The sequence below is a fragment of the Nansenia antarctica genome (genome assembly GCF_963989245.1).
Source record: "Nansenia antarctica genome assembly, chromosome: 6".
In the NCBI taxonomy this organism is placed as follows: Eukaryota; Metazoa; Chordata; class Actinopteri; order Argentiniformes; family Microstomatidae; genus Nansenia; species Nansenia antarctica.
The window spans coordinates 32,845,102-32,872,363 of record NC_137676.1 but is presented as its reverse complement, the minus strand read 5'-3'; the positions used below and the strand labels follow the sequence as shown (position 1 = coordinate 32,872,363).

Sequence of the window (27,262 nt, the reverse complement as noted above, 5' to 3'; positions counted from 1 at the left end):
TTTTATTGACATTTTCACAACTATTCCTACCATAACAACTAACAAATCTGAATGAGACATCTTGCATTTACATGTTACATGTTATTGGGTCAATTCAGTGGAACTTTGTCCTCAACTGTCACTTGTCATAAAAACAGAAAGTAAAATATAAAATTAACATTAAAATACATGTCCTGTTTTCAACATGAAAAATTACAGGGGGAGTGAGAATGTTCGACCAATTGTGTTCTTACGATATTGCACTTTGAAAATGCCACATTGGATCTTTGGAATATATTCACAGAGAAACACATAATAAATAGCGGTTTTGATAACCTCCTCGACCATGGACCTGTACATTGCATAGTGTATCACCTCATTTATGAGTATTCAAGGAGTGTCTGGATTCAACAAAACAATGAGATAGAATATGCTTCACTATGACTGTTAGAACAATGTATAAAACAGAAAACACTAACCTCTAGACCTAGACCTCTAGAAGATTCCAGTAAAATAAAATCCTCAAATTATTATTATTATTATTTTTTTTTTTTTACTCGAATCGTTTTCAAATACAGAAAATATTCTAAAACCACATAAAACACTTGAACGTCCTTTCTGCACGTTCAGCAAACCGAGAATTGGCTTCTGGGGTTTTCCTGAATGAGCTCAAGCTCAGTAAAAAGGCACCATAGAAGAAACGGACACATTGACGTCGACAACACTATAGAGTTCTATGGCGCAGCACACTGCAGTGGCTCGGCCCCTCAGGGGTCTATGAATGACACTGCGATGTATCTGACGCCCGCCGTGGTCCGGAGGCCCTCATGGTAGTGGGTGAGGCGTCCAGGGTGCATGATGGACCAGCCTTTGCGTGGCGCCTCGATGGAGCAGTTATACCGAATGAACCTGCATCCTCCACCCTTTATGAGAAGAGCCAAACACAGAGACACCGTTACAGGACCATCCAGCCTGGAGACTCACAGTCACACATACACTATTTAACATTCAGTGAGTGAGAAATATTTCTTCTGGGCCAACAAGAAAGCACTTCAAATACTTGGCTAATACTTGAGGTGATCTTCATTTAGCTCTCTTGGCTCAATTGTAATCAATTGAACAAGTACAAAGTACAAGTACAAACCCTGCCTGACCAGTGCGCAAAGTCGACAGCACCCCAAATATTTTCCAAATTATTTCCAACAATTTTCGATTCAGTCAACTTATACTGCAGGACTACTCAGGAGAAGACTGAAGGCTTTTGCCACAGGAACTTACATGTAAACAGGAATGAAGTCAACAAATAATAAACTGTAAAACCGTGACAGTGTACAGACAGAACTTTCTTCTCTAAACATGACCAACCAGGTGAGGTGACATCGGGTTTGGTGTTTTTATTGTCTGAGTACGAAAAATGCAGAGTAATAACACTGATGTAATATGACAGATATGAAGAAGAAACAAAATAATTGTTATTTTTTCATGTCGAAAGAAGAAAAGATGACATTGAAACTCTAATGAAGAGAGGTGGGATGGGATGAAAACATTCACTATCTATAACAACAAAGAAATGGTCTACATGCTAATGACATTTCAGAAGACATACTATAATAATAACAGTGATCCATGCCGAAATTATGACATCACCTTTTGATTTGCAGACCATGCCATGACCAGTTAGCCTTTGCAATAAAGCCCATATTCTTTCCTTCCTAATATGCTACTCTTACATATTCATTTCTCATGGACATCAGTGCGCAACTTGTTTGTCTACACATGTAAGTGAATGGGTTATATTGGCCTTTTTGTTGCTGGGAGAAGGACCTACCGGAGATATACCGATATATAAATATAATAATAATAATAATATATAAATATAAACGTATATATATATACATGTATATATAAAATGTCATATATCCAGGCTTTAGTTATGAAATCTGAGGCCCAATATTGTGTTACAGACTTATCTAATAGATCAGAGGGATGGATGGTGCTAAAAGCTGAACCCTACTACATCCCACTGATCTGTCAGATAAAGACTATTCATATTTACACCGTGTGGGCGGAGTCTGAGTTTACACTTTGAGTTTATTCCACTGGTGCTAAAACAAGTGAAAAACCTGGTTGAAACGAAGTAAAAGGATCAGCATCTCAGCATTAGCCAAACACACTCACCTGGTAATCAAGCCCCACTTGATTGAGTGCAACATTTATAGTGAATGTGGACGCGTCATGGTGGGGCCTTAGAAGGGGCTGCTCGTCTGGCTTATACCTAACTATAAAGGCCAAGTCAAACTGAGCCTGCAGAGAGAGAAAGACAGACAAACACACAGACAGACACCAGGGGGGTGCAAAGAGTCATGCAGGCATTCATAGGAGGAGCCGCTGCTGTCAGGAGAGGGTGTGTGTGTGTGTGTGTGCGTGCGCCCTTTCACCTAGAGGGAAAAAAAAAGAAAGAGCGAGCGAGCTCCCTGATGCACTCCCAGAAAAAGAAGAGATGGGAGAGGGGGCAACACACCTGCACCATGTCCCTAGGCGGCCATTTTGAAAGGTGTTTGTCTGTGTTACCTGCCAGTTTGACTGTGTACCGTGTCAGGCACAGTACTCATTTACCTGATAGTCAATCTCTTTTCTGTTGAGAGCTACGTTAATAGTGAAAGTGGAAGCGTCGTGGTGAGGCGTGAGCAGCGGCTGCTCATCAGGTTTGTACCTCACCACAAAGTTGAGGTAAGAGGTACACTGATGAGAGAAGAGACGCACGTCAGCAGGAAGACATGGGACACTAGAGCTCTCTGGCCATTTCCTCTAAGGAAACAACACATGTAAGTATAATCTATAAGATGTTTTCTATATGTATTGTAGGGATAATATAGGCTATTCTAAACAGATTTGTATCATCAAGTGTGTGTGTGTGTGTGACACAACAAATCATATGGATCTTTATCATTAGAAAATCATCCGAAAAATGTCTTGTGAATACATTTACTCTCCAGGAAGATACGATTCTTTCACACCACATTCGATATCTAAAAATTCTGAACTACCATACTAATAAGAAGAGATGGTCTTATTGTACATACTGGAGAAAATATAAGTTATATATTCTGCTCATATCTATACAGCTAACACAATACAACATGTTATCAGCTGAGAATGTCTGAACTGTTTTTGCAGTAAATGCTCTCCTTGGTTTCTCTACAGTGCAGGGTTGACTCATTTAGATCCTAATAGTATTTCTATCATGTGACTGTCAACTTGCATGCAAGATATTTGGTAAAATAGACCTTACCTTGGTGTAATACCCTGGAAACATCTTCTCAGTGATTGGTGCGATGTAATCCAACAGGAGCTTCTGCCACTCTTTCTCATAACCAACTTGGTTCATGTGGATATCAATAGTGGGGACGTTCTCATAGCCACCCTGAATCCTTTGGTCCTAAAACATAAAACAGCACCATGATGAACTTCTCAATAGTAGGTATAATAGATATGTCAAGGATGTATACAGTGCCACACCATTTAGAAATGACAACCCTTTTTAATACCCTAAAGGTCTGGAAAAACGGTCTTGTTGACAGATAAGACTAATATGATCATGTACCAGAGTGATTGCAACAGGAAAGAAAAAAGGATCTGCCCAAGATTTACAGCATACCACCTTTTTGTGAAACATGTACGGGCATGTATAGCTGCCATAAGAACTTGTATTAATTGATGATATTAATCCTGACAGCAGCAGAATGTACAGAATGTATATCTGCCTTAAGAACGTACTAACGTGTCTTCATTTATCATACTGTTGAATGAACAGAAACAGCTTGTCTGCTTGAGCACAAGCAAATGCCTCCAAATGTATTGGACAGTGTTTCGTCATAGCAACTAGGGACTTTTTCAGTGCCAAAAGATAGAAAGCTCTTGACTGGCCAAGTACATTTTCTGATTTAAATCAAATCATACATTTATGATGATGATGATGATGATGATGGAGATTTTAGGCAAAAGACAGCATCTAGTGGGGTCAATGTGTCACAGACTTCAGGCAGTTATTAAGGATTGTTAACCAAACACTAAACATTTGTACTTTATTTGGACATTTATATGATCTTTTCCCAATATTTTCGAGCCCTGAAATAGAGGGAATATGTCTAAAACATTTAGCTAACAATATGCTAATGAATGAATGAATGAATAGTTTAATGACCACACGACCTAGGTCGGTGGAATTTGTTGTCGGTACAGCTCAAACAGCAGTGTCAAAAAACATACACACATTGTACATGACTATTACATGGACATGAACACACATAACCACAAGACAAGACAAGAACATATTTACAATTTACAATTTATACAGTGCAGTGAGTCAGGTGTTGAGAGTCCTTATGGCAGAGGGGAAAAAACTGTTTTTGAAGCGGGATGTTTTGGTGGCCAGGGATCGGTAGCGCCGTCCAGAGGGCCACAGTTGAAACAGGTGGTGAGCAGGGTGGGAGGGGTCAGAGATAATTTTATGTGCTCTATTTGTGGTGCGTTTGAGATACAGTGATTCAACTGATGGGAGAGGGGTGCCGATGATCTTGGATGATTTCCTTACTATTTGCTGTAGTTTCCTTTTTGATTTACTGTCCGAGCTGCCGTACCAAACTGTGATAGATGTAATAAAACATACAGTACCGTATTATCACCACCTGACCACTTCCCAAAGTGTTCCATTTCCTCAACAATGTGGTCGCATCCAGTATCAGAGAAGAGTGGGAACCAGTAGACATCAGGACAAGGCTAGGGGAGGGAAGCACCATCATAACAAACATGAACGACCTTGCATTTTCAAAGATGAACAGAAGAATGTCCAACTTTGTCAATAAACCCAGTGTCCTTAAAACAGGAAGCACACAGTTTGTACGTTCCATTTATTTTCTCTTCATACATTAAGTGCGTCTATCCAGCACCTTCGAAATTAAATTAAGCTTTATTTGCCATTTTTATCAATCATTCTCATGTTAGGCATCTTGAGTAACCATCTATGTTAGGCTGTAGTGGACATATGGGGGGTGCTCACGGTTTCGATAAGCTTGTCTTTCATTATCCGACTGTAATTCTGATGGATGTATCTCTCCTCCCAGTCCTGAGGAGAAGGGAGAACAGACAAGCATCACAGCAACATCATTAGAATCATGAAATAATCTGAACATCTTAACTTTCATACTTTTGTCTACATGCATATCAAGGGAAATGTGAAGGTGTCATGTCATGTCATTCTTAACCTACCATAGTCATACAGAATAGTATACATAGTAAAGGCCCTGTGTTTTCCCTGGTCATGTCACCTGACCAGGACACAGGCCGGGGCCTAGTTTTCACCTTTTATTTAATCATAATGCAATCATCCCATAACAACACTGTGCCAATTGCACTTCAAGCCAACTCTCAAAAAAAGGGCGAGCTACACATAATCCTAGTGTGTCTGAACACAGTTAGATTCCTGCCTATGTCTGAACACAGTTAGATTCCTGCCTATGTCTGAACACAGTTAGATTACTGCCTATGTCTGAACACAGTTAGATTCCTGCCTATGTCTGAACACAGTTAGATTCCCGCCTATGTCTGAACACAGTTAGATTCCTGCCTATGTCTGAATACGGTTGGGTTTCAATCTCATGAGTGACTGCTTTCTACAGCTCTATTCTCACCGCAGGGTTTTCGAATATCTGCCAGAGGTCATTGTGGAGGTGGTTCATCTGGTAGTTGTCTGTGGACAGGATCCGTCCAAAGGTGTGCAAGTTTGTGGTGTACATGAAGACTCCCTATAAAACAGAAGGATAGGATGAGAGAGTCAATCATCTGAGAGTTGTTTCCATTTAAGTCACTGAGAATTTGGGGTGATTCAGGAATGACATTTCTAACATTTAGGGGAAAATTTACTTCCACAGCTTTTTGGTGAGAACATAGGTAGAGAACATGCATATATGGCAATAAATAAACCTAAAAAGTGGATTCAACTCTTTCTTTGTCCACTGACTGCTGACAAGGTATGGTAACCAAGGTATTCCAAAAATATCATTTTGTAATTTGGGCGAACTCTTCCTTTAATCTGTTGATCCTGCACTGAGACGCTGACTGTCATTTTATGTCTTTAAAAAAAATCAATAAATCAACTAATCTATCGATCCATCTATCTATCTATCCATCCATCCATCCATCATGGCCCGACCCCACAGACCTTATTGCGGACATTGTGACAGAAGGCCATGTCAGCGTCCAGGGTGTTGTGGTGGAAGAGGTCCTTAGCTGAGAGTTCATCATGAAGAAGACTCGCCTTCACCAGGTACACCCGCGACAGGTACGGCACATTCCACACACCCCTGAAATGAGAACAACTTTATTTATATTTATTTATAAAACATTCTCCATACATTGTGTACAAAGCACTTTCTAAAACAAACATCATACAGGTGTAGTATGATGTAGGATCTGTATGATGAGATGAAGAGAGAGAGAGAGTGCCCACCATCCACACACAGAGAGAGTGAGAGAGTATCCACCATCCACACACAGAGAGAGTACCCACCATCCACACAGAGAGAGAGAGTACCCACCATTCACCATCCACACAGAGAGAGAGTACCCACCAGTCACACAGAGAGAGAGAGAGAGTACCCACCATTCACCATCCACACAGAGAGAGAGAGAGTACCCACCATTCACCATCCACACAGAGAGAGAGAGAGTACCCACCAGTCACAGAGAGAGAGAGTACCCACCAGTCACACAGAGAGAGAGAGAGTACCCACCATCTACCATCCACACAGAGAGAGAGAGTACCCACCATCTACCATCCACACACAGAGAGAGAGTACCCACCAGTCACACAGAGAGAGAGAGAGAGTACCCACCAGTCACACATAGAGAGAGAGAGAGTACCCACCAGTCACACAGAGAGAGAGAGAGAGTACCCACCAGTCACACAGAGAGAGAGAGAGAACCCACCAGTCACACAGAGAGAGAGAGAGAGAGTACCCACCATCTACCATCCACACAGAGAGAGAGAGTACCCACCATCTACCATCCACACAGAGAGAGAGAGTACCCATCAGTCACACAGAGAGAGAGAGAGAGAGAGAGAGAACCCACACACACAGAGAGAGAGAGAGAGAGAGGGAGAGAACCCGCACACAGAGAGAGAGAGAGAGAGAACCCACACACAGAGAGAGGGAGAGTACCCACACACAGAGAGAGAGAGAGAGAACCCACACAGAGAGAGAGAGAGAGGGAGAGTACCCACACACAGAGAGAGAGAGAGAGAGTACCCACCATCTACCATCCACACGGTCAAGGAAAGGAAGCACCCCGAAAAGTAAGTAAGATGCAATATGTCAGGTTATGTCATAACGTTGTAGCTATAGCTTAGCCAACCCATCAGTGTGTCTGTAGCTAGCTGACATTGATTAAACATGTCCAGATTGCGATAAAAACGGCAGTGCTGGTGTGGTTCGCTTTTGCATATCAAAGCTTGCTTGGCGAGCAAAGTTAGGAACAATAAACAATCATGTTTACTTTCGATCTATTTCTAGCTTGTTTAGAAATTGTTTGGCTGGTTTAATTGAAGCTAGAGATTCTAAGATACTGGTGGATACTGATGTTTGTTATTTATTTATGTTTGTTATTTACTGTATATATTTTGTGTTGTTTCAGTATTAAGAATGGAAAATTATGTTTATTTATTTATGTTGTGTATATTAAGAATGAAAAAGTATTAGAACGGATGATACTGAAATATATGTATTAATTAATTGGATCATATAATGTAAGTATAATTGTTAAGTATAAACAGGGGTAGGACAGGATAAGCCTAGGCTTCTTCCTACTCCTTTTCGAACAATTGATAGGACTGTACTCTACATATTAGTTATTTATTATTTTAAATCATGTTCGAAATAAAGATTAATTCATTCATTCATAAGGTTTCTGCGCGTCTGTGGTAAAAACACCCGCTACTGACACACTGATGGGTTGGCTAGCTGGATGGTTATGGTTAGGTAGCTGGTCAGCTGGCTTGCTGGTTAGCTAGCTGGTTGGCTGGCTGACTGGTTGGTTGGCTAGATGGCTGGTTGGCTGGCTGGCTAGTTGACTGGTTGGTTGGCTAGATGGCTGGTTGGCTGGCTGGCTAGTTGACTGGTTGGTTGGCTAGATGGCTGGTTGGCTGGCTGGCTAGCTGACTGGCTGGCTGGCTGGTTGGCTGGCTGGCTGGCTGGTTGGTTGGCTGGATGGCTGGCTGGCTAGCTGACTGGCTGGCTAGCTGGCTGGCTAGATGGCTGACTGGCTGGCTGCTCACAGAATCGTGACTCGGACTCGAGTCCTGATTTTCGTGACTCGTGACTCGACTCGGACTTGAACACTGGGGACTCGGACTCGAGATTTAGGGACTCAACTACAACACTGCCACACACACAGAGAGAGAGAGAGAGTATCCACACACAGAGAGAGAGAGAGTACCCACCAGTCACACAGAGAGAGAGAGAGATAGTATCCACACACAGAAAGAGAGAGAGAGTATCCACACAGAGAGAGAGAGAGAGAGAGTATCCACAGAGAGAGAGAGAGAGAGAGTATCCACAGAGAGAGAGAGTATCCTCACAGAGAGAGAGTATCCTCACAGAGAGAGAGTATCCACAGAGAGAGAGTATCCTCACAGAGAGAGAGAGTATCCACACAGAGAGAGAGAGTATCCACAGAGAGAGAGTATCCTCACAGAGAGAGAGAGTATCCTCACACAGAGAGAGAGTATCCACACACAGAGAGAGAGAGTATCCTCACACAGAGAGAGAGTATCCTCACAGAGAGAGAGAGTATCCTCACAGAGAGAGAGAGTATCCTCACAGAGAGAGAGTATCCTCACAGAGAGAGAGTATCCTCACAGAGAGAGAGTATCCACAGAGAGAGTATCCTCACAGAGAGAGAGAGTATCCTCACAGAGAGAGAGAGTATCCTCACAGAGAGAGAGTATCCTCACAGAGAGAGAGAGAGAGAGAGAGTATCCTCACAGAGAGAGAGAGAATCCTCACACAGAGAGAGAGAGAGTATCCACACACACAGAGAGAGAGAGAGAGAGAGAGAGAGTATCCTTACAGAGAGAGAGAGAGTATCCACACACACACAGAGAGAGAGAGAATCCACACACACAGAGAGAGAGAGTATCCACACACAGAGAGAGAGAGAGTATCCACACACACAGAGAGAGAGTATCCACACACACACACACACACACACAGAGAGAGAGTATCCACACACAGAGAGAGAGAGTATCCACACACACAGAGAGAGTATCCACACACACACACACACACACACACACACACACACACACACACACACAGAGAGAGAGGGAGTATCCACAGAGAGAGAGAGAGTATCCACACACAGAAGGAGAGAGAGAGAGAGAGTATCCACACACAGAGAGAGAGTATCCACACAGAGAGAGAGAGTATCCACAGAGAGAGAGAGAGAGAGAGAGAGAATCCACACAGAGAGAGAGTATTCACACACAGAGGGGGAGGGAGAGAGAGAGAGAGAGAGTATCCACACACAGAGAGATCATCCACACACAGAGAGAGAGAGAGTATCCACACACAGAGAGAGAGTATCCACCATCCACCACTTCAAACTATTTACATATGGGACAGGGTCGGGCGAACAAGTCCCCAAATAGGGCAAGGTAATTTTTCAGTTTTACTGATTTACAGATTAGGTGTAGATTGTAAGCTTTCAAATGATGTGTTAATCATTGAAATCAGAAAATAGTTGAAGAAGATATGCTTATCTGAATGTTGGTGCACCTCAAAAGGACAAATGGAGAAAATGGGTCTGAATCAAAACACATTGCTATACTAACATCTAACTGCATGTTTAGCACATCAGAACATGCTGATAGAACATCAACATGCTAAAAACACATAACTACACATAATTAGATGATTACACAGTCCTTGCTTTTGAGCATGTCCTAAAACGTAAGTTTGTTTACAAGCCATGTATCACTTACGGCCAAGCTCCACCATGGCCATCGAGCGTTGCGTCTAATGTGCGTTGCGTCCGAAATTGGGATCAAATGCATTGTAATCAATGAAAGGTGCTCCACCTGCTGCGTAGCGTCGCGTCAGCGTTGCGTCCGATGGCTGCGTCCAAAGTAGACTTTCAAAAAAGTTTGATTTTTGACGGTGGATGGACGCAGACGTCACAATGAGACGCCCCACGTGGGCGCCGTGGGGCGTCAATCACCGCACCTGTGGTGAACTCTTGTTGCAGGAATGGATACTCTATGTATCAGATGAATAAACGTTGGTATGATCATCATCTGACATGTCTGTAGTTTAGAATGATAAGGTTCTATCTCCGTTTAGAATGATAAGGTTCTATCTCCGTTTAGAATGATAAGGTTCTATCTCCGTTTAGAATGATAAGGTTCTATCTCCGTTTAGAATGATAAGGTTCTATCTCCGTTTAGAATGATAAGGTTCTATCTCCGTTTAGAATGATAAGGTTCTATCTCCGTTTAGAATGATAAGGTTCTATCTCCGTTTAGAATGATAAGGTTCTATCTCCGTTTAGAATGAGAAGGTTCTATCTCCGTTTAGAATGATAAGGTTCTATCTCCGTTTAGAATGATAAGGTTCTATCTCCGTTTGTATGTAACTAGATTTATGGTTAAGGATAGGGTTAGATTTAAGGTTAGGGCAAGGTTTAGGATTAGTGGTTAGTTAGTTGAAATGTTGTTGACAGTTAGTTGAACATCTACTGAACTAGCAACTATCTATTTGGGAATATGTAGATAAAATATTACCCTGATTGGAAAATGTTCTGTATGATGTTGTTATTGTTGTGGACATAATTGCAGTCAAGGGTGAAATTATTCCTGTATACAAAAAATGCCAGTGGAGCTAGAGTAGAACGTTGACGTTGACGCAACGTTGACGCGACGCAGCAGGTGGAGCTTGGACAACGGGAAGTTGACGCAACGTCGATGGCGAGTTGACTCGACGCAGCAGGTGGAGCTTGGCCGTTACCCAGTAGCCTACGGCAGACAATACAGTGAATCCAATTCAACGATAAGCGATAGTGATCCTAAAACTGTCGTTTGCCATATTGAGTGGGCTCTTCAATATGGAGGGTGGATCGTGCCACATTTAAATGCAATACACACATCGGAATGCAATACACACATCGGAATGCAATACACGTGTAACACTAAATACAATGCAAAAATACGGCATATTTGTGCCAAAATAAAATCAATGTGTATTACATTTGAGCGCAGCGTATTACATTTGGTCATGAGTGTATTCCATTGAGCATGTGTATTACATTTGGTCACGAGTGTATTCCATTGAGCATGTGTATTACATTTGAGCGCAGCGTATTACATTTGGTCATGAGTGTATTCCATTCAAGTGTCGGTGTACTCATTTGCATTGCTTTTCGATATCCGGTGTAATTTGCATTGTATTGCATTCCGATGTAGGTCCCATATTTTCCTTCCGGTTCCGGCCATAGGTTCTGCCCTTTCCGGCCATAGGTTCTGCCCTTTCCGGCCATAGGATTCGCGATGCCAACGATGACGACGAAGACCCGTTAGTAGATCTGAAACTGTTGTGTGTTGTGTGTTGTGTGTGTGTGTGTGTGTGTGTGTGTGTGTGTGTTTCGCGCGCCCGCGCGTGTGACCAATGTGTCACAGTTACATGTGAGGCTACATTGTCTATCAATTTTACCAGGGAACGTTATGCGCCTGTTGCCCAAAACCAGCCACCACAAGTTCCTCCTTTAAAAAGGCAGAAGGGACACGGCTGTCCTTTCTGCCACTCAGGCAGCAAAAGTTGTGGGTGTAAGGTGAGGAATTCTCTCTTTAAAACCAAACAGATAAAATAATGTATTGTGCAACGTACTATGCACAGTTTTTTGTATATGTAAGCTATACATTGCCAAACTCGTAAGCCCCTCGAGCCCCCTTCTATTCATCAGCTTCTATTTATTATTGTAGTTGTTATAGTAATATTCTTGCAGTTCTATTTCAAGTATTCAAAAATATGTGTGATATTGTTACAAATGGCAAATAGGTGTCAGATATGACAAAAAGCACGTTTTGTGCTTATTCATAAAAAACTATTGTGGATGATAAATTAAACTTGTTCTCATCTCACTCCATTTTCCAGGTGGACCAGGGAAGACCCTTTTATTTGAAGGGGAGGAAAATCATTTTGTGCCATCCACTTCCAAAGTCCTGCTTGACAGTGGGCTTTTTGTGGTTGTGGGCAGAATGATTGGCCATTATTTTATCCACGGGGGTCCCAGGTTGACTGGACTGAGCCAGGCACTGTTTGACAACACTCAGCTGTCCTGTCTGGACTGCCCAGACATGGACATACGGGAAATGGTTGAGATTGTGAGTTCCATGTTTATTAAAAGATTTTCCCTCCATATCCTTGCTTATCATTTGCATTTGACGACAATGCTGTAATGGTGAACAACAGTAATGTAGTTCGGGATAAGTGCCTGCTAGTAATTGAAATCAAGGGTCAACTGATTGTGTAACAACATGATAATATTTACATGTAACCTTTTAACAGGATTCGTGCTGCTTTGTTTGTTTTGTAATTCACAGCTTGATGGCCAGAGAAACCTCAGGGAAGACGAACAGCAAACCCTGCATGACCTGTGCCTGAACTGGGACCTGCCCCAACTCACTTCTGACAATAGGAAATGGCTGGCTGAGAAGATTCTCATCCATGCAGTAGGTTTCAGTATTTGCTGTTGAATCAATTGCCCTTTGGAGATTGCTGTTGTAATCAGGTTAGGCTCATGCCTTAAGCAAGGCATTGGCCATAGAAGTGGATTCTTCTTCTAATAACTGTTATAAATATTTTTCTTCTAATAACTATTATTGTAGGTCCTTGGCCAGAGAAGGGAGCAGATGAAACAGCTGAGGAAGGGGCTGAAGGAGTGTCAGGTCCTTCACCTTTTAAAGGAAAGACCGGAGGCAGTGGAGGTTCTTCTTCCAAGATCGTCAAGCGTAAATGTGGTCCCAGAGGTATTAAAATTCATTCAAGGCATCAAATGGATCAGTGTGTAAGTTTTAGTGACCATCTAGTGGTAATGTTGAAGTTGCAACCAACTGATTATTTGGCAAACATTTAATATAATATTCATAAGTATGTTTTAATTAAATTAAATCATAATTACACACTGATCAAATATGAATGGTCAATTATTTATCCAAACAAAATTAGTACTACACAATACAGTGCATACTGGCAACTCACTTACAAATACAGTGAGCACTAGATGCCTCACACCAGTCAATAACTGGCCTTGTCACTCCTTGCATGTCCAAGAGTACAGTATACTCACTATGTCCCATGTTATGGAAGTGTACATGACAGTTTTAACTGGTCCTATAATCCAAATATTTTGAGTAAAATTGTCTTATTTTCATAGATGATTCTAGGGCGAATTGTGTGGCCAACAGCAGAGAGCGAAGACTCGGACGACGACTACTCCACCAATATCTCGCTACTTGAATGCCGGTGTCGTGTGACAGGGTTCTTGAGGGAATATATTGAGAAAGGTAAGTAATCGATTTGTATTGCTATTTATTCTAGACCGTTGTGTACGTGAATGTTCTGTTGTCTGACTTGCAGGTAAATTGAAATGTCCAATTGTATTCAACAGAACATTTCAGGGAATGTAGTTACATTTTACAGCACTGTGGATGTCCAGTTGTCAAATAGTCAGTTTGTTAAACGCGTGTGACTTATTGTGAGTGAAGTGTCTTTTTTTCTGCAGCCACATCAGAAGAACTGAACCAGCTTTTGAAGTTCTGGGTAGGGTGGAGTGTTCTGCCAGAAGTACTTCATGTTGAAGTTTGCTTTGTCCAGATGCCCACTTCAGCCACATGCTCAGAACTGTTAAAGCTACCTGGTCGCTACACATCCTTCCAGGATTTTTCAAATGATCTTGTGGCTTCTGTATCCACAACTGACACTGGATTTGGACTTCTCTAGTCACTCCGCCTGCCTGACCCCCAGCCTGTCTGCCGACCACTCCGCCTGCCTGACCCCCAGCCTGTCTGCCGACCACTCCACCTGCTTGACCCCCTGCCTGTCTGCCGACCACTCCGCCTGCCTGACCCCCAGCCTGTCTGCCGACCACTCCGCCTGCCTGACCCCCAGCCTGTCTGCCGACCACTCCGCCTGCCTGACACCCTGCCTGTCTGCCGACCACTCCGCCTGCCTGACCCCAGCCTGTCTGCCGACCACTCCGCCTGCTTGACCCCCTGCCTGTCTGCCGACCACTCCGCCTGCCTGACCCCAGCCTGTCTGCCGACCACTCCGCCTGCCTGACCCCCTGCCTGTCTGACTACCTGCCTGCCTGACCCCCTGCCTGTTCTACCTACCTCCAACCTGCTTCCCCTGACACCCCAACCCTTACAATAAATCACTATTATTGTTGTACTACCTGTTCTCCGTTGTCTGCTTCTGGGTTCCGCCCTCTGGTCCTGACAGGTCTGAATACACTTACGAATGTACTGTATGTAATATTAACTGTATTAGTGTATACTACTTTCATGTTGATGTGGCATTAGTGATTACTGTTTAGTTTCACATTGCCACTGTGTAGATGTTAATAGAACTGTCTGTAACATTGCCACTGTTTAGATTCAAATGGCAGCTTGCCCTGATGTACCCTCATGTATGCTGTCCAAATGCGCTCACATGCACAACGATGTTTACTGCTTGAAGGATTAACGAGGGGGCACAGAAACCACAGTACTTTTCTGACCAAGTAGTGTGTGTAAAATAACTATCTGACCAGACAGGCCATTTCAGGACAATGGTAGGGACAGGGGAGGTGGTTAGGGGTAGGGGAGGCTGTATGCATATCAGGGGGGTGGCAGGGTTAGGGGAGATGGGTAGGGGTAGGGGAGGTTGTATGCATGTCCAGGGGGGGGGGCGGGGGAGATGGCATATGGTAAGAAGAGGGGTGTGGCCATAGTAATTAATACATCTCTACCATTCTCTGAAGAGAAAGTGATAAAAGATAATAGGAGAAGATATGTAATGGTTGACCCTATTACATTAACCATAGCTAAAGGTAATTAATCTTTTTTTCATTTCATACCTATTAGTTTACTCTAACGAATTAAAATGATTAACAAGCATAATGGCACAGAGAATGCAGAGATTTGTAGAAATGTCTACCTTGTCATGATTACAAAGATACCACTTGAACACACACACTGTGACACATTGGTCACACGCGCGGGCGCGCGAAACACACACACACACACACAACACACACAAAACACACAGTTTCAGATCTACTAACGGGTCTTCGTCGTCATCGTTGGCATCGCGAATCATAGCGAATCATAGCGCTACCTATGGCCGGAAAGGGCAGAACCTATGGCCGGAACCGGAAGGAAAATATGGTACCTACATCGGAATGCAATACAATGCAAATTACATCGGATATCGAAAAGCAATTCAAATTAGTACCCAACACTCGAATGCAATACAATGCAAATTACACCGGATATCGAAAAGCAATGCAAATGAGTACACCGACACTTGAATGGAATACACTCATGACCAAATGTAATACGCTGCGCTCAAATGTAATACACATGCTCAATGGAATACACTCGTGACCAAATGTAATACACATGCTCAATTGAATACACTCATGACCAAATGTAATACGCTGCGCTCAAATGTAATACACATTGATTTTATTTTGGCACAAATATGCCGTATTTTTGCATTGTATTTAGTGTTACACGTGTATTGCATTCCGATGTGTGTATTGCATTCCGATGTGTGTATTGCATTTAAATGTGGCACGATCCACTCTCCATACTTCAACACTTAAACTTTCGTAATATGAAGAAAACGGAGAACACTTTATAAAATAAAAAAAGGTCATTTGCGCGACTTGAGATTTGCAGACCTTTTTACCAGGCCGTGTCACACATGACACATTAGTAGTAAATGAGTAAATACGAGTATGACATTATAGGAATACTGTGCCTCAGTTAGTTGGCTCATTGATTAGTAAGTTATGGGTGAGAAGAACGATGTCACAGACTTACACTCGATGTCCTTGCACAATGTCCACGTAGTCCTCAGACCTGGCGTAGAAGCCGTCCGCGCTGAGTGCGCCCCAGAAGTTGCTCCAGAGACGGCCAGCTCGAGTGATCATGGGAGCGATGACAGGCCTGGCAGGAAGGAGGACAGTTTCACCAGTGGTGTAGTCTAGTTTTTTCTAGTGGGTATACTGTGATTTTTCCCTCCCAGCCTCAAATCGTTCATTTCGGAACCCCATAAAAAAATAAATCTGCGCTCCCTGTCTAACGTTATATATATATATATATATATATATATATATATAACATTACATGTTATAAGGCTGATCTGTGCATGATAGTGCTGCATTTTGACATATTTCATGTCGCATCTCCCCCCGTTGATGGTATATGACGCAATAGTCAGTCCCAATGGTCCAAAATTCAAGTGCTTCGTAACACAGACGGGGTGAATTTTATGAATGAAAGTGAAAGTTCTGTCACAAAACGCTGTTACGTATCCTCACACATTTTTAAGTGGGTATATGGAAATCCTTGGCCTTTCCTAGTGTGTATACGGCGTAGTCCTGCATATCACGTAGACTACACCACTGAGTTTCACACAAGACCTAATCGGAATTTAAGACTCCAGACTCTTCCTCTAATGTTTTCACCCTCTAAAAAAGAAAGGCCATGATGCTTGTATATTTGGAGTTTATCCGATGAGAGCATAAACAGTAGGGGTCAGAAGACTTGGCTTGGCCTGCGGGTTGGCAGACCTGCTGGGCTTGTTTTGACTTGTACTTACACATTCTGCTCAATAAGAACTTTGAGGGTGTCCTCGTTTTTCAGAACCACTTCGACGTCCACGCTGAAGAAATACTGGCAGTCCTTATCCTGCCGGCAGAACTCACTGGAAGGAAAAGACCAGAGGAGTGTAAATAAAACCATGCCCTTCCTCCTGACATTGCAGAATCAACATGCCAGTAATACTTTACATGTTGGTATGAAGAAGAGGAATGTTTTATTTGCCATGCAATCAACTTGTCTGTCAATTGTAGGATTTTTGTCTTTTTTTGCTCGAGGCACAGTGTCGGCTATAGTCAGCGACCATGGAGAAATTAGGGGTTAAGTGCCTTGCTCAACTCCACATGCAACTCCCTCCTGAGGTTTGCTAACCGACCTCTCTAACCTCTAGGCTACCACTGCGCCCTAAATTATATGTTATGATATGTTATGACATGCTACGTTGCTCGGGGTGACACAGAAGCACAGGTATAACAGGACGTAGGAAGTGTCCCTTGATCTGAGGTCAGTCTTGTGTTACCCCCTAAATACACTGCTCAAAGAAATGAAGGGAACAATTCAAGGATATGTCTCCCCAGACCATCACTGACACGCCAAGCTGGATGATGTTTCAGGCAGCATAACGTTCGCCATGGCGTCTCCAGACTCTTTCACGTCTGTCACATGTGCTCAGTGTGAACCTGCTCTCATCTGTGAAGAGAATTCGGCACCAATGGTGAACCTGCCAATTCTGGTGTTCTCTGGCAAATGCCAATCGAGTTGCACAGTGCAAGGGCACCAGCAAAATGCAAAACTAGAGAATAATCAGTCAGGAAGGATAAGGAGAGAGAAATGGTGTGTGGCCACCACTTGCAAAACCATTTCCTTTTTGTGGCGTTGCCTCTCCTGTCCACCTGTTGTCGCTTTTATTTGCACCAAAGCAGGTGAAATTGATTAACAATCATTTACGCTTCCTAACTGGACAGATCGATATCCCAGAAGTTGAATTGACTTGGTGTTATACTCTGATGATTAAGTGTTCCCTTAATTTGTTTGAGGGGTGTAGTTCAGGTTAGGATTTGCAGAACCCTAACCCTGCAGTCACTACCCATCTTCCAGACTGAAGACCCATCTCTTCAGGTTACACCTTAACTGCTCTTCCTGAGACATCTACAACCCCCAGCACTGAGTATTTTGTCTTTTGTTTTGTTTCTTTTCACTTGCTTAGTCAAATGTATTAATTGTAAGTCGCTTTGGAATATGCCAAAAATGTAAATGTAAAAATGATTTGGAAATGGTGATTATTTAGGTTTTTAATAACTGTGCTTTTGTTTTATGTTGTATTTATCTACCGATGCTTGTTCTCTCCATGGAATGTAGTGTCTTTACTGAGAGAGTACTGAGAAAAACGCTATACAAAATAAATGCATTATTATTCTCATTATTATTATTATTATTATAAACTCACAAGCCAAGGTTGCGTGAGGTCACACTGTCCGCGTTCTCCTCAGGCCCGATGACCTTGACGTCCTGGTATTCTGTCCCATGGGCCTCCAGGAAAGAGCTGACCTGCTTCTCGTGGTGCGCCTCCTTGGAGCGGAAATGATTTTACATTTCAGTCTAAAGACTTTTGTCATTTAGTGGATGCTCTTTTAAAAGCGTCTTACATAAAAGTTCAATGATGGAAGATTGTTGCCACCGGGGGTGATCACAAGCCAAAAGTTGTCCCTTAAATAGTCTGAAATAATGTCCAGAAGTGAGCTCATTGTACAGAAAAGCCTTAGTTTTTACTTGTTCTGTTGTTTAGCTTTACCACATGCTTGTCACTCTTGTCCTGTACTGTCTGTGCAATTCTTCACGTTCACCAAGGAAGAGGCTTCAGAGCAACGTGATAGCATCATAGCAGTGTGATGAAAAGGCTGCTGAGTGAATTGTCTTGCCTATACTCACCATCTCTGCCAGAATATATCCATGTATGACATGTGCTACATAAACATTGACACGTGCTACATAAACATTGACATGTGCTACATAAACATTGATTTGACAAAAGAACAGAGTAGTAGTTTACTTTCTAATAGTTTACTACTTTCTATTTGTCCCATACTGTACTCCTACATAACGTGAGCCATTGTATGCTCTGGTCTGGTCCATTGGATGAAACTATTAGGGACTAGTATTCCTTTCCTTTCCTCCTACACAGCGGCATGTTGTGCATAGATTAACTCTTTGATTCAACAACCCCCCCCCCCCCCCCCTCCCAAAAAAGACAGAGACAAAATGGACACTGAAAGACACATTTCCAACAGGATCTCTAGTCTCTCTCACCTGGTTGGAGATGAAGAGTTTGAGGCGGCTCTTGGGGTATTTGAGTTTGAACAGTCGCTCAAAGAACACCGTGACAAAGGGGGTGGGCTGCTGGATGAAGATCCCAATGACCACCAGGGGATACTCACTCTCCTGCAGAGAGAGACGGCAAAAACCTGTCACTTCATGTCATGTGCAGCCACGTCACACAAGAACCAACCACTTAAGGTAGTCAGAAATTCAGTTCTTCTATCTATTCTTCTATTTAAAACCACCTGGAACATGTGATACTTATTATAGAAGGAGTGTGCTGTCCTTGTGTGACAAAAAAGTGACACGTACTGATGTACATGATTTTTTTTTGCATTTTGCTGAATGCACAGCTAGGAACATAAAGGAGGGAATGACTACCTAGTTGCACAATATGGGTGGGACGGAAAATAAAGCCACATTTTGACGACGGAACGATGAGTATGCCCTCTGAATACACATGCCTCACTGTTAACTTTTAAACATGACATGTTTTTTGTTTTGTTTTTTTTGCACTATGTTTATTGTTTTTCTTGAACCCACCTGGAGCCCAGAGAGTAGCCGCAGGTCCTCGTGACACACAGTACAACCTGTCTCGAACGTCCACACTTTGGGGATGTAGTTGCCTAGATAATTTATCTGGAGCTACAACACAAAACACAGAGAGAGAGCGAGAGAGAGAGAGAGAGAGAGAGAGAGAGAGAGAGAGAGAGAGAGAGAGAGAGAGAGAGAGAGACATGTTTTTCCTTATCATTAATGTAACTGTTGTTTCTCTCCCCAAGACTTAAATCGTTTTTTGCCAATGTCAATCTGTTTGTTAATTGGCCAAGGTTGTGATGTTGGATTGTTACCTTGGTTGGCCCGTTCCCATGGATGAGCACAGGCAATGTGTTATACAGCACGTTCCTGGCACGCACTTGACCATCCTCAAACTTCAGCACCACCTCATCTGGACGGACACACGGACACACGGACACACGGACACACGGACACACGGACACACGGACACACACACACGGACACACACACACAGCTTATAAACTTGTTGGACTTAATGTAAATATAACCCAAATATGGTCCCTCTGGAATCCCTACAAAAGCGGTCGAAATCGAAGATATAAAAGTGATCTAAATGGAGACCTCCAGTGGTCGAATCTAATATCAACAAGAGTCCATTTCTTACTGCTTGTTAGTTTTACAACTTTAAAGGATTTACTCATTCATTGCATACACTGAGGAGCGACACCAGATCTAAACAACAGATTGCATGGGAAACTGATTTATTCATCATTAGTCGACTTTTAAGATCCAAAAAACATCTAGTTTCACTTCCATTTTGGGTGAATTATCACTGTATGGCTGTGTTCGGAATAGCATACTAGCATACTATTCATACTATGTATGATGTAGATTTGAGTATGTAGTGCGTTCACACTGCATAGAATGTGAAATTTGTGTACACAAGAAATACTTTTCATACTCAACTTCCCCAAAATGCATTGTCTCTTCAGTCTTGTCAAACTGTGTCATACAAACTCATCATACAGCTGTTGTTTACATGGTCCGATAGCCTGAAGAGACCGAAAACTCGCAATAAACAACGTTTGAGTGTGCGCATGCTGCTTTTTTGCACTCTAAGTTGGTTTTTAGTGTGCTTGCTGTAGCAAGCAGCACGACACTCCAGCTCTCAGCAGCCTCACAGAGCATAAAGTGAGACGCGTGCTGAAGGCGGTGGACCCCAGGAAAGCCTCGGGGCCGGATGGCGTCCTGGGACGGGTGCTGAGGGACTGCGCCGACCAGCTGGCCGGGGTTTTCACCAACATCTTCAACCAGTCCCTGTCCCAGGCCACCATCCCACCCTGCCTGAAAACCTCAACTATCATCCCAGTCCCGAAGAAAAGCACGGTGAGCTGCCTAAACGACTACCGCCCGGTGGCACTCACACCAATCATCATGAAGTGCTTCGAGAAACTAGTCCGGGCCCACATACTCACACGCCTCCCGCCCAACCTGGATCCATACCAGTTCGCCTACAGAGCCCACAGGTCCACAGAGGACGCCATCGCGACGACTCTCCACGCCACTCTATCCCACCTGGAGAGGGGAAACAGCTACGCGAGACTGCTCTTTGTGGACTTCAGCTCCGCCTTCAACACCATCCTTCCAGACAGGCTAGTGACCAAACTACTAGACCTGGGTCTATCACACTCTATATGTGCATGGATCAAGGACTTCCTGACCGACCGCCCCCAGAGGGTGCGGGTGGGCCCCCACACCTCCACAGCCCTCAGACTCAGCACTGGGTCCCCCCAGGGCTGCGTGCTAAGCCCCATCCTCTACAACCTCTACACCTACGACTTCACCCCCGTCCACCCCAGCAACTCCATCGTAAAGTTTGCAAACGACACCACCGTGGTGGGATGCATCTCGGGGGGGGACGAGGCGGCGTACAGGGATGAGGTAGAGCAACTGAGCAAGCTGTGCAAGGTTAACAACCTGCTGCTGAACAAGTCAAAGACCCAGGAAATCATCGTAGACTTCAGGAGGAAAAAGTCCGAGATCCAGCCCCTGCTCATCGACGGAGAGAGCGTGGATAGAGTCTCAACCCTCCGATTCCTGGGGATGCACATGTGGGATGACCTGACCTGGAAGGACAACACAAAAGCCACCATCAAGAAGGCACAACAGCGGCTATACACCCTGAGAGTCCTCAGGAAGGAACACAGCAAGCAGGAGATACTGGTGACCTTCTACCGCGGCGCAGTGGAGAGCATCCTCACCTACGGCATCTGCAACTGGTTCTCCAGCTGCACAACCGCGGAGAGAAATGCGCTACAGAGAGTCGTGAGAACAGCACAGAAGATCACCGGCGCCCCCCTCCCCTCTCTGGAAGAGCTGTACAACACACGCTGTCTCAGGAAGGCCTCCAAGATCTCCAGGGACCCAACCCACCCTGGGTACGAACACTTTACCCGGCTGCCCTCGAAAAGGCGGTTCAGGACCTTGGCCGCAAGGACAAACAGACTGAAGAACAGCTTCTACCACAGGGCCGTCCAGGCCCTGAACACAGCAAAGACCTAGGTTCTGGGCCCTGGACAGTCTGGACGGATTGATGGCAGCTGCTGGACTGAAAAAATCAGGTGTAGTGCTGAGGCACAAATATGTACATTTCAAGCCTGCAAACTGCGACACTTTAAATAAATGTGCAATAACACTATTGTGCAATATGACAACCCTAGCCGTCTATCTGTACAGTATAGTATAGTGGATAGTGTACATAGCCTTTATTTATGTAAACCAGCTCCTTCCCTTCTTGTGATTTTTTTAAAAGTGTTTTTTTTTCTTTCCTAACACCAGGGGAGCCACCCCTCCTAAATTTCGTTGTTTGGTACCTGTACTGCAGCAATGACAATAAAGACCATTCATTCATTCATATGTTATTGCTCATATATATTTATTTTAATCCTGTGCTTTTACCAACTGCTAAGACAACAATATAATAAGCTAGTTACTTTAGCTAGCTAAAGATATTGACCCTCAAATCATTTTACAACTTGTTTAGCTATTATGTTCCGACATTTCTGTCGAACCCCGCAGTAAAGGTATCTAACTAACGTAACGTAGCTAGCTAACGTTAGCCTACAGAAGTGGAAAACAAACGTCTAAAGGTTATTTTGATAAACTGGCCACATTTTGGGAATATACATGGTTACTTTCTCACCTGAAAACATATTAAAACGTACAAAATAAGAATTATTATTAATAATAATAAAATGACATGTATAATAATAATAATAAGCCAAAATTACAGATTTTAGCCCATGGAGGTTTAACCTGCTTTAAAATCCTCGCTGCCGGCCAGTGCGAAATGCATTCTGGGATACTGAGCTGCATACTTCAGTGTGAACAGTCGTCTGGTAATGGCATACTTATTATGAATTTAGTAGGCAGTATGCAGTATATACTCATTGAGTATGTAGTATGCAGTATGCTAGTATGCCATTTCGAACACAGCCTATGCTATGTCTGTAGTTACATATAGGACATGTGTTGTTGTGGAGTCGGTGGGGAATGTAGCACTGACCCCTGTAAACGCAGCTGTCTGCTGTTTACACAACACACACCAAGCACTGTGCTCTAATAGAAAAAGCATGGAAAAGTCTGCTTCCTCCCCCGCTCCCCCTCTCCTCCCCCTCCCTCTCTCCCTCCTCTCTCTCTCCCTCCCCATTGCTGGACTACGTGTGCTGAGGCACATCCCTCTCTCACAGCAAACTCATAAATTCCTAAAGCAGACGGCAGAGAGAGGGGGGGGGGGGGGGGAGTGCGGGTAGGAGGAACAGAGAGGAGAAAGACAGAGTGAGTGAGGGATGAGAGATAGCTCATGGCAATCTGGCTACAGTCCAAACTGCAACTGCTCCAGGGGCAGATGGATCTGGAAGATTCCGTCCTAATGAAAATCAGCAGGACGTCTTCATCAAAGCCAGCACCTAATCCCTAGTACTACAGCCAAGCAGGAAGTGAAAGCAGAGGGGAGCTCTCATTTTCCTCTTTACTTCTAAAGGCACCTCTGTAGAGTCCACTGAAACACCACATGTGATTTACCCCTCAGAAGGGAGTAGGGATGCGAAAAAGTGATTTTAGCAGGTTTTCAGTGAAACAGGGGCCTTGGGTGTGGACAAGGCAACTTATAAGATCACTATTTATGACTATTCAAAAATATCCTAATTTTATTTCATGAGTTACTGCTATTTTGGATTATTGTAACATACGAGATATGAGTACAAAACTTAGTTGAAAGTGGGAAAAGAAACTTACCAAGAGCCCCATGAAGATTCTGAAACAATCTGCATTTGTTGTCCAGTGTTATATTTATGGATTTCTAGAAGAAGAAATACAACAAACCATGAATAAATTACTTAGTGTAAAATATGTGTCACACTACAAAACGAAGAAGCATAAAAAGAACCATATGATGTAAGATTCCTACTCTTTTTTCTGGGTTGATATAAATCTTGGTGAAGAAGAGTTGATCACTCTCATTGTCTTCTCCTGACCAATCAGCAACCATCTCTTTGAGGTTGGGAAGGTAGCCAATGAAACCTGGGGACACAAAGAAACCGTGGCAGAGCAACAATCTGAAGCAGTGCAGGAAGGAACTAAGCTAACCAATTCATGAGCATGTTTGGTCCAATGTTTGGTCCTCTGGACCACTTGGTTTCCTGACAAACAGCTGACTTAAACATTAACATTGTACCGTAAAACAGAAACTTAGTCTGAAGCTGCCAGTGTAAATCATGCACAGTTTCTACACTGTTTGTGTAATAAATATGTGGACAGAGAGGCCTATAATGTTTGCGCTAACCCTACGTTTTCTACTTTTGGATAATACATTCACACTGGGGTTATAGCACCACTAACACCCACAAATATTTTTTGGGAGGAATGTTACCTCTAACAAATATCTGCCAGCTATTGCTAGATGACTGTGAATGGCTTATTGACAGTACATACCCCCTGACCCCAAGAACCTCTTGCCGTCTGTGAAGTGGGGGTGCTTGTCCTCTAAGTGTCTGTCCGGCCAGATGAGGGTCTCTGCAGAGAAGACCACTTTGTGTTTCGCCTGCTGGAACTTTTTCAGCAGCTCTTTGGGACCAGAGGCGAAGATTACATCGTAGCTGTTCAGAGCATGAGAAAAGAATAAAACCTTATTGAGACACATTCAATCATCAACATTACATAACACATCCGAGGAATAGAGGGTTGTATGCCTGTAAACACTGGCATTCTTTGTGTACAGACTGATGTAAATATGTTTATTTTAGTCCATTTGATTATGACTGTCCTCAAAGAAAGCTTGCATTCCGAAGACAGTGATCAGAAATGTCTAAATCAGTGTTTCTCAAGTATTCTGGGGGTCTTAAAAGGATGCACATTTTTATTCTAACCCAGTACTACTAACACTGCCTCTACATATCACCTGTGTATGAGCTGGGCTGGAGTTGAGCATGTAGGGTTGGTTTTCCAGCCAAAGATTAAACCTAGTCTTTGACTAAAATCGTGACAACCTGCTTTGAGGAGGCTTTAGTCTAGGTCTAGGACAAGGCTTTAGTCTAGGACTAGGCTTAAGCTGTGTCCAGGACACCATCCTGACATGCCAATAACAGGTACATGCTCACAAGGTATCGACAGTTCACCAAGTATCATCTACCTGTCGACAAAGAGGATGACCTTATCTTCCTCCGTCATTTCCTGCAGAGCCGCTTTGAGGATACGCACTCTCTGCCCTCCTCCTGGTGAAGACATGTAGTCTCCACCTCTCCATTCCTCCCCCCTTCCAAGCACCTTCCAACCACAAGGAAACAACTGTCAAACCACAATTCCCACAATACACCAGCTTCTTCATGTCACAAACAGATCAGAAAATGCCCCATTAACAAAGAGTATGTCTGTTTCCAAAATTAGCCCACCAGACTTAATAATAAATAATAAATGTTATTTGTAATGCACTTTACATTTGGAAAACTCAAAGTGCTACAGATTAAAAACAAGAAAGTGCTAAGAGCTAACCCTAAAATAATAAATATTTAAAAAGGCTATTAAAAGGCTATTAAAAGGTAGGTTTTAAGGCCTCAACTTGATGTTCGCCACAGGGGGGAGAGAGGCAAGAGAACAAGAGAAAGAGAGGGGGAAGGAGGGGGATTGTCAGTATGATCTTGGCAGTATTTTCCATACCTTGACAGTGTAGTTAAAATGTCGGGCAGACCTCATGAAACGCCTGAAGCCGTCTGTCTCTTTGGTCGCAACAGTCACAACGACAAGGTTTCCTGAAAAGCATACCTTTTATTAATAGAGTTTAGTGACATGAGGGTTGAATGGTGCATTCATACCTAAAAGTAAATACATGTATGCAGTCAATGTTATGTATGCTTTTGGAACACACCCTTGGATTACCCCCTTGCATTTTCTTCTTAATGAAGTGCCAAATGGATTGAACAAGAACTCAGCTGAACCCCCCAAAGGGCATAGTTAAATATCTGAATGCACATGCTCCAATGAGCATCATCTCATTCATTGACTAACATTATGTCCAACATTATGCTTAATCATTGGTTATGGTCAGAGCAGTAAATCATGATGTCATGTCTTTTCTATAACTGAATACATTCCTGTATGTTGAGGGTCTGTGAGGACATGTGTCTGCCTGCCCAAGTTTTCCCCCCTCGTTTCCTGCAAGTTCAATAGAATGCGGTGCCATCCGTCTGGATTTCAGTTCTTTGTTTTTGAATTCTTTGAAAATGATAAAGATGTGTTTGTTTCTTCGTGGCTATCAATGTGGTAGGCTAGATTAACATAAACATACACCTTTACATGTCTGTCAGAAAAACGCGCAATGCACATTGACCAGCATAATTACACATGCAATGTTTGCTTTTGCAAGTAGTCATATTTCATATTTACATGGAGATTACCACCAATTATAATGAGTACCATGCGTTCATAAAAAAAAAAAACTGGATATTTGAGATACATGCACATATAGCTCTATCACTTCCCTTCCAGGTGCGTGTTTCGCTCATTAAGGACGTGCATTGACACACCCAGTATAGCATTAAAATAATTGTGTATTATTATCTTTATTATCAAGACACAACCAAACTACCGCTAACTCAGGGTACCATCCCGTCCACGTCATCGGCATGGAAGACTCGAGAATATCCTATCCGGTAAACTGTTCTGTCCCAAAAACAGAGCTTCGATTTCAGTGTGAATGTGGTCAACTAACTATGAATACATGCAATGTACGTGATCATAAGGGTTACAAAAACGACATGCCTGAAAGCTGGAGGAATTTGCAAAGACTTCTAAATGTTCGGCAATATTAGTAGGGCAAGCTGCCATGCCAGCAGATCCTACCTTCTTCCAGCTCTGTGGAACATAATGAAAATGCAAGAAACGAAATCCCAGCGAAAAGAGACAAGGCAACAGCTCTCATTTTCGATTTAAATATTCACTGCGATCTTCAGCAGGCATCGGCTATTTAGAAGGCTG

General features: G+C 43.1%; 1 protein-coding gene across 2 annotated transcripts; it reads right to left on the bottom strand.

Annotated features, from left to right (window-relative positions):
* Positions 1-27,262, bottom strand: plod1a (procollagen-lysine, 2-oxoglutarate 5-dioxygenase 1a). Of its 2 annotated transcripts, XM_080535044.1 has the most exons (20): positions 27,128-27,262; positions 25,946-26,037; positions 25,422-25,555; positions 24,725-24,888; positions 24,201-24,313; positions 24,029-24,092; positions 20,065-20,162; positions 19,757-19,858; positions 19,205-19,336; positions 18,345-18,466; positions 16,899-17,003; positions 16,118-16,243; positions 6,200-6,341; positions 5,670-5,783; positions 5,039-5,104; positions 4,654-4,758; positions 3,272-3,418; positions 2,596-2,721; positions 2,158-2,283; positions 1-902 (listed from the first exon to the last, which is right to left on the bottom strand). In XM_080535044.1, the coding sequence occupies exons 1-20, from the start codon at positions 27,204-27,206 to the stop codon at positions 747-749; spliced, it is 2,313 nt and encodes a 770-aa protein (XP_080391170.1). In that variant the 5' UTR covers positions 27,207-27,262; the 3' UTR covers positions 1-746. The 2 variants fall into 2 exon arrangements, with proteins under 2 accessions (XP_080391170.1, XP_080391169.1); XM_080535043.1 differs by lacking the exon at positions 2,158-2,283.